The 12434-nt window shown below is 35.4% G+C and overlaps 1 protein-coding gene across 9 annotated transcripts in view; it reads right to left on the reverse strand.

Annotated features, from left to right (window-relative positions):
- The window catches only part of LOC100752430 (liprin-alpha-2), a 438469-nt gene that overhangs the window by 151968 nt on the left and 274067 nt on the right, over window positions 1-12434 (reverse strand). For all 9 annotated transcript variants that reach the window (XM_035450810.1, XM_035450815.1, XM_035450808.1 and 6 more), the window contains one exon: window positions 12115-12189. In XM_035450810.1, coding sequence (XP_035306701.1) covers window positions 12115-12189 — 75 coding nt within the window. The remainder of the gene's footprint in view (window positions 1-12114; window positions 12190-12434) is intronic.

Consider the following 12434-nt stretch of genomic DNA (forward strand, 5'->3'; position numbering starts at 1 on the left):
GGGAGTTTTAATTTGGAGAGAAAAATCAACTTAATTATTTCTTAAGTACTAGAAATAAATGGCTTTGTAATTTGGGATGAGAACTGCCTTGGGTGAAGCATTGGTTCTAATCAATAAACCTAACTCTTCCCACCTAGCCATGAATTTGCTGACTCTCATGGCCCGAACCATTTGGATCCAGTGTGCTTCTGAATGATTATGGAAGTTAATTTGTATATGCAGTTTCCTTGCTTTCTGTCTAAGGCAACATAAATCAAATAAGACTATAGAAGAGGTGCAATGAAATTCCTATTTCCTTAAGAAAAATTGACTTGTAAGTTGGCAAATGAGGTGACTAGAATCAGCATGTAAAGGATAAAATTGACATTAAAATACAGCCCAGCTTGCTCCTTACCATGCTAAGTATTTTTATGTTTGATGCAGTCTTGTGGAAACATTTTTAAAATAAACATGTCTGCTTCTATATTCACTGCAAATTAACCTGTCAACGAAAGTGTTGCAGGCACTTTTGAATAATATACTTTGTCTAGCTCAATTAAATAACTAAAATAAGTACATGGGCTTCTGGTAATGGAAAACACACTTTAAGGATGTAACTATTTTTCTTTATACATGTCTTGTGTTGTATATTTTGTGATTTTTAAGCTACAACAAAAGTACCTTGCAATAAACAAAGATTTTATTGTACTTATTGTAGTCATGTAATTTAGAGCCACTTTTTAAGCATGACAACCTAGAAAACATATTCAGTGTTAACAATGCAACCTCCCTGTTCAGAGAAGTTTTATAATTCAGCAAGTTTCCATTTTGTGTTTATGTAATTATAATATTTTGTCTTTTCCAGTTATCTTTCCCAGAAATGACAGGTTCAATAATGCAGTTGTTCATTTAAATTTGCTACCTTCTGTCATTGGCTTGTGATTATTTTAGGAAATTGTAACATTTTTCAATCAAAACCTTAACATATTACAAAGTTCTTCCCATATATTTGTTGTTGTTTACCTTTGCATTTGGCCTAACTACCTGAACATTTCTTCCTTCCATGCAAATATGTTCCATACAAATAAATAGTTCATTTCTTCCTTCCATGCAAACACTGTTTGGCTTATTATTATCTACAGGGTTAAGACATGGCTCTAGAAATACTCACTCAGGTGGTACTTTCTCTGATTCCTGACTCCCATGTATGCCTCTGCCTGATTCCAGTACCTTTTACTTGGTGACTCCAATGAGCAGCTAACAGAAATCATCCTCCAAAGAAGACATTTGTTACAATAACTGTTCCTTCCCACCTCTACTTATAAAAGTAGTTACTCTGTTTTTTAATACACTACATAGTGAACTTACTTTCACATTCATATTTGTCATATTTTATTTTAATTACATTTCTTGCAGTATAATATAGTTCACATAAAAATTACCATCTTAAATGGTACCTTTCAGTTGTACTAAGTACATTACCATTGATATTCCTTGCACATATTTCTAGAACTTTGTCTCCTGGCATATATCATCACTGCATTAAATGCTGTCATCATTATAACTACACTGTAAGGTACCTATCTCCAATACTACATTATTGTCCTAACTGAATTGGATTGAAGTGCTCATTCCTGGTTTTATTCATTTCCAGTATTTCATTCAATTTTTGACAAAAATTCATTTGTCCCAAATTTGAATGGAAGTATGATGACTTCAACAATAAATAGGACACAATATTTAGGTAACCAGGTCACATTACATGAATTCTCTAGTCTTACTCTACCTGATCTCCAACTTTTTAAAAAAAGTGTATAAAATGCATACCTACAAAAATTATGCAATGAAAAAAGGAAACATAAAATGTGATTTTGGTGTTCTTTCAAGAGCTCTGCAGAATCTTATTTCTGTCAACCTTGTTACCCCCATCTTCTTCATTGTCTCACATTCTGACTATTCCCAACACAGGATAATCGATTGTAATGAATTATTGTTTTATGTTTTACTAATCAGAGTGCTTGCTCTTCTTGAAATGCTTTTCATAACTCAACACTGTATAGAAATGACATTATATAATTATAAAATTTCACAAAAGGATTTTAAAGTTAAATCTTAGTCTTTCTGCACAGGTATGCTCAAATATTATCTGTAGGGTAAAGACAAACAATTGAAAAACATATAGGTTTATGGTTCATATGATTAGAGTGAATGGAATAAATACTAATAGGAAAGTTGTATTTTATTTGTCTGGGAAGCAGTGGCCTAGGCTTAGACTTTTATAATGCTAACTCTAGTGCTTGTTGAATGGTTCTAACACATGCAGAAACAATGAGCGTTAGAAATTTAAACTAAGGATCAATGACTGATTGTTGGCAAGGAATCATAAAGGGCTTCATTAGAGAGGTGAGCTGATATGGGTAAGTATAATTTCAGTGGGTTTGTCAGATTTGTGGAAGGAGTCTAGAAGAGACATTAACATAAGTAAGATCTAGGGTCAGGACCCAGTGGAATGCTTTCAAAACCAACACATGCATACACACACACACACACACACACACACACACACACACACACACACACATATCTTCCAGTGTCCCAGTATCTCATACAAAAGGATGAGGGAAAGGGAAATTAAAACTATATTTGTAGGTTAAGATTACTAAAGGTTTTGGTGTATATTTCATAATATGTCATTTATATCATCACTCAGCATGCATTAATATGGTATGTTGTATATTAAGACTGAACATATAATATATATGTGACAGAAAAATTAGAAGTAGTAATTTGGATTCACATATAACCTTGTAGGAGAGCAAGTAAAGAACTTAGCTTGCGTCTTCAATTAGTTTCCATTGATTAATGTGTCTGTTTTTATAACAATACCATGCTGTTATGGGTACGGTAGCCCTGTAGTACAATTTAAGATTGGGGATGGTGATACTCCCAAAGCTCTTTTATTATTCATGATTGCTTGAGCTACCCTGATTTTTGTTTGTTTCTTTATGGAGTTGAACAATGTCCTTTAAAGATCTGTGAAGAGTTATGTTGGCATTTTGATGGGGATCTCATTGAATCTGTGGATTACCTTTTGGTAGGATGGCCATTATTACTTTATTAATCTTGCCAATCCACGAGCATAAAGATCTTTCCATCTACTGATGTCTTTAACCATTTCTGTCTTCAATGTTTTAAAGTTTCTATCAAACAAGTCTTTTAGTTGCTTGGTTAGAGTTACCCCAAAATATTTCAAATTTTTACATATTGCAAAAGGAATTGTTTCCCTGATTTTTTTTCAGTCCATTTGTATATAAGGAGGCTTCTGACTTTTGTGAATCAATTTTGTATCCAAATATGTTTGCTGAAAGTGATTATCCCTCGTGGGATTTTTAGGATCACTTATATATACTATAATATATCATCTGAAAATAGTGATAGTTTTGACTACTTCCTTTCCAATTAGTATCCCCTCAATGATCTCCTTTATTTGTCCTATTACTTTAGCTAAAACTTCAAGTACTGTAATTTAATTGATATGGAGAAAGTGGGTAACCTTGATTTGTTCTTGATTTTAGTGGAATTGCTTTGCATTTCTCTCCATTTAATTTTATGTTGAAAATAATCTTGTTGTAAAATTGTCTTTATTTTGTTCATGCAAGTATTTACTATCCCTAATATCTTCAGGACTTTTATCATGAAGGGTTGTTGGATGTTCTCAATGGCCTTTTCTGCACCTAATGAGAAGATCATATGGTTTTTGTCTTTCAGTTTGGATTAAATTTACTGGTTTATGTATGTTGAACTGTCCTTGCATCACTGTGTTGAAGTTTCCTTGATCATAGTAGATGATCTTTTTGATGTGTTCCTAGATTTGATGTGCAAATATTTTATTGTTTTTTTTTTTCCTGAAAGGGCTAGCTAACTCTCTGGGGTGTCTTTTATATCTACAATAATCCTATGCCCCACATCCTTCTACCATCACTGGGAGTTAGATTTCAACACATTAATTTTGAGGAAGCAAAATATTCATTTTTTACATGGATGCTCATAAGGAAAATTGGTTTATTATTATCTTTCCTTGTTGAGTCTTTATGTTGCTTTGACATCAAGATAAATGTAGCTTCATGAAATGGATTGGGCAATGTTCCTCCTGATTTTATATTGAGGAATAATTTGATGAATGGTGGAATTAATGCTTCTTTGCAAGTATGGAAATATTCTGCACTGAAATTATCTGGCTCTGGGCTAATTTTGGTAGGGAGACTATTAATGACTTCTTCTATTTCTGTAGGGGTTATAGTTCTATTTAAATTGACTACCTATATTGATTTAACTTTGTCAAGTGGTATGCGTTAAAAATTATACATTTCTTTTAGATTTTCAAGTTTAGAGAAGTATAGGTTTTTATAGCATATTCTTATGATTCTCTGGATTTCCTTGGTGCTTTGTTGTTACGTTACCCTTTTATTTCTAACTTTGTTCATTTGTATATTCTCTGTTTGCATTTTGTTAATTTGGGTAGGTATTTATTAGTGATACTCTCACAGAAACAAATCCACATACCAGTTGGTACCTGATTTTTATAAAGAAGCCAGAAACTCACACTAGAAAAAAACAAACCAAAAAAACCATAATTTTCAACAAATGGTGCTGGTCTAATTGGATTGCTGCACATAGAATACAAATAGATCCATACACAAAACTCAGCTCCAAATGGACCAAAAACCCATTGGACCTGGTAGAAAAGAGAATGACAAATAATCTTGAAGTCATTGCCACAAAATAAGGCTTTCTGAACAAAATACCTTTAGCACAGCACTAAGGTCAACAAATAATAAAAGGGACCTCATGAAACTGAGAAGCTTCTGCACAGCAAAGGACACTTCATTCAAACAGAGAGGCAACCTGCAGAAGGGGAAAATATTTTAAAAACTATACTTGAGATAGAGGGCTAAATCTAAAATATGTAAATAATTTAAAATCTAGATACCAAGAAAATAAATAACAATTTATAAATGTGATCTAAACAGAATTCTCTAAAGTGAAAACTCAAAGAACTGAGAAACATTTAAAGAAATATTCAATATTTTTGTCCATTAGAGAAATGGAAATCAAAATTATTTTGAAATTTATCTTATACATGTCAGAATGGCTGAGATCAACGAAGCAAGAGACAGCTATTGCTGGCAAGGATACAAAGTAATGTCAACACTCACTCAGTGCTAGAGGGAGGGGAGCACAAAGCTGTATACCCAATGTGGAAATCAGTGTGGTTCCAGAAAAAGAAGGAAACAGATCTATTCCAAGATCCAGCTATATCACTTTTGTGCATATATCCAAAGGATGCTTATTCCTACCAAGAAAATTAAAGGCATTTAAAGGGTACTATAAAAACCTAAGAGAGTATGAGCTTCCTAAAACATATACATTTACAAAGGCAATCTAAAGAAATTGCCAAATAATATGGGAGAAAGAGTCCCAGCTGGCCATTTCTTGTCACCAAATGAAGGTTCCTGTACTGGAATTGGGTTACATCTAATTGAGTTGTTGACCAAGTGGGCCCATGGGAATTTCCAAACAACCAAGTCTATTTCTGAGACTATCCACAAACTGACAGCAAGGTCCCATTGCTGAAGACAACAACTTTACAACTAATTGAACACTGAGAAGTCCAGATAGTCCATACATAGAGTCTTCACCCTTATGTTCTAGCCTCTTGGGTACAGGAAGGTACTATGTACACTAAAAAAAGAGAAATGTAAACAATGGTGTACAGTCTGCAAGATAAGCTAGGGCAATTGGAACACAGAGCTTGTGGGAGTGATCAATCTATATCTGATTTGACTTATGGTGAGATGGAATCCATACATGACACTGCCTGAAGGACCAAGAGCCATTGGCCAGATTGCCCAGAGATTTAGGGTAAAACTAAATTCTACTGCATAACAAATGTAGCAATAAAATGATGCCTATATCATTCTGATCTATACATATTGATCAGTGTCTTCTCAGCCATCTTCAGAGAAGCTTCTTCCTTCAGCAGGTGGGAACAAATACAGAGACACACAGCCAGACAATATAGAGAGAGTGAGAAAACTTGGAAAAATCCAGCCCTACATGAAATGTCTCTATAAACCCCTGCCCTAAGGGTTCAGGAACTCCTGTAAAAGAGGAGTCAGAAAAGGCAAGAGTCACAGGGGACAGAGGAGACCAAGAAATCAAGGCTCTCAAAGTCAACATGACCAAAGCTAATATGAAATCACAGAGACTGAGGCAGCATCAACAGGTCTGCATAAAGTCCTTGGAGCACACACACACACACACACACACACACACACACACACACACACACACACACACTTTTAGTTTAGATACTTTATGGTATTTCCAAGTTGTGGAAGAGTGGGTCACTGATTTTTGTGTCTCTTTTGGACTCTCTTCTTTCTGTTTGGGTGTCTTCTCCAACTTTGATATGCTAGTCTTTGTTTTATGTTACTATAATTGCGTATTATTTCTTAGGCGCATATTTTTGGTTATTTTAATGGGAGACAGAAATGGAGTGGATCTGGATGGGAGGAGAAGTGGAGAGTGAGTGGAAGAAGAAGAAGGGAAAACCATAATCAGAATATATTATGTGAGAAAAATATTCATTTCCTATAGAAGAAAAAATAAAAGTAAGCAAAAATGAAAAACAATTTAGTGTGATTTCTCAAGTGAGAATCAATGAAGATCTGATCTCTATGTATCTGAGTATACATGGAAGTAAGAAAAACAAATGGATGTGGGGAGCAGCACAGACATGGTCACACATACGAATTGCAAGTCCCTGATTGCAAAATGAAAACAGTTCAAAGATTTATGCCGTTTTGAAATATGTGTGAGGTTTTATCACAAAAATAGACAGGTAGACCAATGAAATGGAGTTGAAAACCCTGATACTAACCCACACACTAACAAACACCTCATTTTTGACAAAGAAGATGAAGTTATACAATGGCATAAAGAAAACATCTTCAACAAATGGTGCTGGCATAATGGATGCTGGCTGTGGAAGACTGCAGATAGATCCATGTCTATTGCAATGCACAAAACTTAACTCCAAATAGATCAAACACCTCAACATAAATCCAGTCATACTGAAACTATTAGAAAAGAAAATGGGAAATACAAGGGACCACTTCCTGAACATTACACCAGTAGCACAGATACTGAGATTGAAAATTAATAAATGAGACCTCCTGAAACTAAGAAGCTTCTGTAAGGCAAAGGACACAGTCACTGAGACAAAATGGCAGCCCACAGAATGGGAAAAGATCTTCACCAACCCCACATCCAACAGAGGGCTGATCTTCAAAATTTACAAAGAACTCAAGAAGCTAGTCTCCAAAACACCAAATAATCCAATTAAAAAGTGGGATATAGAACTAAATAGACAATTCTCAATAGAGGACTCTAAAATGGCTGAAAGGCACATAAGAAAGGGTTCAACATCCTTAGCCATCAGGTAAATGCAAATCAAAACAACTCTAAGATACCATCTTACTCCTATCAGAATGACTAAATTCAAAAACACCAGTGACTGTTTGTGCTTGAGAGGATATGGAGAAAGGGGAACACTCCTCCACTGCTGGTGCGAGTGCCAATTCCTACAGCCACTTTGGAAATCAGTATGGTGATTCCTCAGGAAAATGGGAATCAGTCTACCACAAGATCCAGCAATTCCACTCTTAGGCATATACCCAAAAGAAGAACATTCATACAAGGACATCTGTTCAATGATGTTCATAGCAGCATTATTTGTAATAGCCAGAACCTGGAAGCAACCTAGATGCCCCTCAACTGAAGAATGGATAGAGAATATCTGGTACATTTACACAATGGAGTACTACTCAGCAGGAAAAATAATGGAATCTTGAAACTCCCAGGCAAATGGATGGAACTTGAAGAAACCATTCTGAGCGAGGTCACCCAGTCACAAAAAGACAAACATAGTATGTACTCACTTATATATGGATTTTAGACATAAAGGATTACCAGCCTGCAATCCACACCACCAGAGAAGCTAGAAAACAAGGAGGACTCTAAGAGAGACATACATGGTCCTCCAGAGAAGGGGAAAGGGACAAGATCTCCTGAGCAAATTGGGAGAATGAGGGGAGGGGAGAGGGATCAAGGAGAATGAGAAGGGGAGAAGAGGAGGGGTGAGGAGGACATGAGACAATAGGAAGTTCAAATTGGGCGAAGAATAGAGGAGAGCAAGATAAGAGATACTATAACACAGAGAGCCATTATAGGTTTAAAGAGAAATCAGGTGCTAGGGAAATGTCTGGAGATCTACAAGAATGACACCAACTAACAATCTAAGCAACAGCGCAGACACTATCTTAAATACGCCCCCCCTGAAAATGAGATTGATGACTAACTTATATGCTATCCTACAGCCTTCACCCAGTAGCTGGTGGAAGTGGAAGAAGACACCCACAGCTAAACACTAAACTGAACTGGAATCCATTTGCTGAGAAGGAGGAGTGATGAGCAAAGGGTTCAAGACCAGGCTGTTAAAACCATCAGAAACAGCTGACCTGAACAAGGGAGAGCTCTTGCTCCCCATACTGATATCGGGAATCCAGCGTCAGACTGATCCAGACCCCATGAACATGGGTGTCAGTGAGGAGACCTTGGAAATGGATGGAGCCTTTTGTGGTAGATCAGTACTTATCCCTAGCATAGGAATAGACTTTGGGAGCTCATAGAGGGATACTCCCTGACCTTAGACACACAGGGGTCTAGGATATGACAGACTCTGAAGACCCCCTATTAAAAGCCTCACCCTCCCTGGGGAGCAGAAAGGGTATGGGATAGGTATGGTGTTAGTTGGTGGGGGCAGGAGGAGAGAGGAGGCAGAGGGAACTGGGATTGACATTTAAAATAATCTTGTTTCTAATTTAAATAAAAAATGGAGAGAAAGAAAAAACAACAAAAAATAAAGTAGGAGAGAAGAGTGGTACATCAGCAGAAAGAAAACTTTGGGACAAACCTTAAAGTAATTAAGGTAAATAACTATCAGGATTATTGTGTTGATTCAGGTGTATTTTGCCCAGATCCCAGAGATGTTAAACAGCCAGTAAAAAAGAGCTTCTAATTTTAAGTGTCTAATACGATGATCTAGTATTAATTAGTGTCACCCAGAAAATAACATCCAAATAGAAGATAATTTTAATATTTTTAATTATGAGAATAATAAGTCATATAAAAAATCCCCCAAATTCTCAGTGGTACATATTCTCACAAAGAATGCAAAGAAATAGTAACTTTCACTACATATAAATATTTTATTTTTCTTAAACTAACATATTATTATAATTGTATTTACAAAAACATTGGTTCATTAAAGAAAACTTCATCCAATATCAGGATGTTTTGGAACACTTACCAAATTGGAACTTATAATTGCTTCATAAAAAATCACTAATTATTTTATTCTGTTAATAGCCTATGTTGACTCTAAAGGAATACCGTACAAAATAAATGAAGATGCCAGAGTTGGTGATGTCTTTGAAAAAAATTAAAGACTGTCCTCCCAGATATGTTTACAATCCTTTCAGCTTATGGAATGATTACCCAAGTAGACATTCTATTTCAGTTTTTGCCTCTGTCCCCCAAGACAGATGCTTATGGAAGAGAATAATAGGTAAAGTCTTCAGAAACACAAATTGTCTTCAGAATGGTTTACAGAGAAAAATGCAAATTCATGTATGAGAATAAAAAGTTAGGGTGAAAGAAAATGAGAACCAGTAAGCAAGATACACAGAAGTAAACAGGACTGATTGAGTTATGTAAGATGGTATAGAACAGTATGTACTCATAAATACATTCAGGTATAAATATGTCAAGACACATCTCAGAATTTAGACCTCTACTCTTTGACTTCTCATTTCTTAACTCAGGGATTGAGCAAATCACTTGTTTCTTGAACAGTTACTATCACCACCAGAACCTCAGGAAATAAAAGGGATGTCCTAACAGTATGCCAGATCTCTGGCATCGCTATGTGTTCTCAGGGAAAATTCCCTTTTCAGAGAATTCTGAACTATGTAAGAGTATAGAAAATTACTTGACAACCAGCACAAACACATCTATTTGTTGATGTCTACTCTTGATTGTCATTGTAATTTGACTAGCTACTTCCATTGTTGCTACCTTGACTGTGCCACAATGGTGGACATTAACCTGGAATTGTGAACTAAAATAACAATAACCCTTTTAGTATCTTAAACTGCTTTTGTCTGGGAATTTTATCACAGCAACAAAAAAGAAGCTAAGATTTTTCTGCACTATTTTTGTGTGGCAAGCACTTTTTCCTCTCTGACATTATCTTAAACTGCTTTTGTTTGGGAATTTTATCACAGCAATGGAAAAGAAACTAAGATTTTTCACACTATTTTTGAGTGGCAAGCACTTTCTCCTCTCTGACATTTCTCTAGCCAAGATCCATTATTTTCAAGCTTTAATTATTAAGCCTGAAGCTAACAAAGGTATAAATGAATGACTTTGTTAAGATTAAGTTATTTTTAAAAAGCAATACTAAGTAGTGTGTAGTAAATAGAGTTTATTCTGTGTTTTAAAATGTATGGAAATATTCTTTTAATAGTATAAAATATCATCAGGTAAAGAATTTTGTTAAATGTATTTAGACACACTATTTTGTTTGAAATCCCTAATAATACTTAGTATTAACATTTGTTTCTCACATTTTAAATTATTAGAAGATACAGGAAGATATGATTATTTATTTTTATATTCACTACCAGTAAAACAAATATCACAAGAATAAACTTTTACAAGTGCACTTGTAAAGAAACATAAAATTAGATGCAGATGGCATTATTTTATTTCCTAATAAAAATCCATATTTTTATCTCTGTGTATGCATTATAATTATTCAAGTTTACTAATATAATAAAAATAAGAACAGAAAACTCATAAAGAAAAACATTTTAAAATCTTTGTTCTTTTTTATTATTGAAAGTAGTTTTTTCATACAATTTACTCTGCAATGGTTGCCCCTCCCACAGTTCCCCCCAGAGCCTCCCCATCTCCCTACCCATTCAAATTTTAATTCTTTCTGGCTTTCTCCAAAACAAAACAAACCTAAAACAGCATCTAAAAAATTAAAAGACAAGAAATAAAAAAAAAAAACAACAAATAAATGTACAAAAAAGCAAAGGGGCAAGGAAAAAAACACAAGAAATATATAAAGGCTAAGAGTTACTCACAGGGAACTCTCATAAAGACACAAAATAGTAAACATATGAGCAAACAACCTATTGGGTTAGAAAAGAAAAAGAAAAAAAATGCCTAGAAAAAGCATTGTGAAACAAAAGTCCCTTCCAAAATACCATTTAGTTCATTTTGTGTTGGCCATCTACTGTTGGGTATGGGTCTCGGCCCTAAGAATTTGTATACTCAATGAGACTCCATCTGAGAAAACTAATCTTTTCATTTGCAAGCAGTTATCAATTGGAAATAGCTTCTGGGAGAACTCCAGGAAAACAAGGCTTTCTAAACACAGCGGAACTCACAGGGGCTGTGGCAGCATGCACAAGGTCTGAACAGGTCGGGGCCTGATGGGGTCCCAGTTCTTTAAATCTTAATCCATGACTTTACATGATGTCTTTGAATCTTCTCAAAGATGCTAATAAACGCAAGACATGGGCACAATACTGTCAGAAACAAAATAGGGTGAAGTTGGAGGGGAAATGGATGCATGCGCCCATCCGGGGTTATTTATTTCATTTCTAGCATTGCAAAGTTTAAGAGGAACTTGACAGAAATCCCAGTTTCAGGCTTGTGTTTTACTTATTTCTCGGACTGTTTTTTTGTTTGTTTGTTTGTTTTGTTTTGTTTTTGTAATAGCCATCTCCCTAACCCTTGGTGGCTTTTCTTTGGTTTCCTGGTGACAGATTTGGACGGGCAGAAACCAGAACAGAGGCCTCTGGCAACTCATTTCCATGAGTGTCATTCAGCAGCACAGACAGAAAAAAAGTAATTGATTTTGTGACAGAATTAACAAAAGCAACGTGTAATGCAAGGGCCAGCATGTGAGCCTCCGAAGAGGCAAGTTCGGTGTGTTACCTCCTGATTAGCTGAAGCTAGTTCCTCTTCCAGTGCAGAGACTCTCTCTAAAGAAACCCTCAGTCGCTCCCTTACCTAGAAGAAAAAATCAAAATATGTGCCGTAATGTACATCCCAGATATAGGAAGAAACTATGGTGAAGCCGTCATTAACACAAGACAAATGGTCATTCTTCAAATATCTGTATCCCTAAGATCACAGACTCACATACCTTGTATGAGCAACATGAACACATTATCACCACAGAGGTATCGGTGTATCAAGGGGATGACCTTATATATAGCAAATCCTTTTGTAGGTGAACTGATAATTTTCCAGTG

This window comes from Cricetulus griseus (assembly GCF_003668045.3).
Source record: "Cricetulus griseus strain 17A/GY chromosome 1 unlocalized genomic scaffold, alternate assembly CriGri-PICRH-1.0 chr1_0, whole genome shotgun sequence".
Lineage (NCBI taxonomy): Eukaryota > Metazoa > Chordata > Mammalia > Rodentia > Cricetidae > Cricetulus > Cricetulus griseus.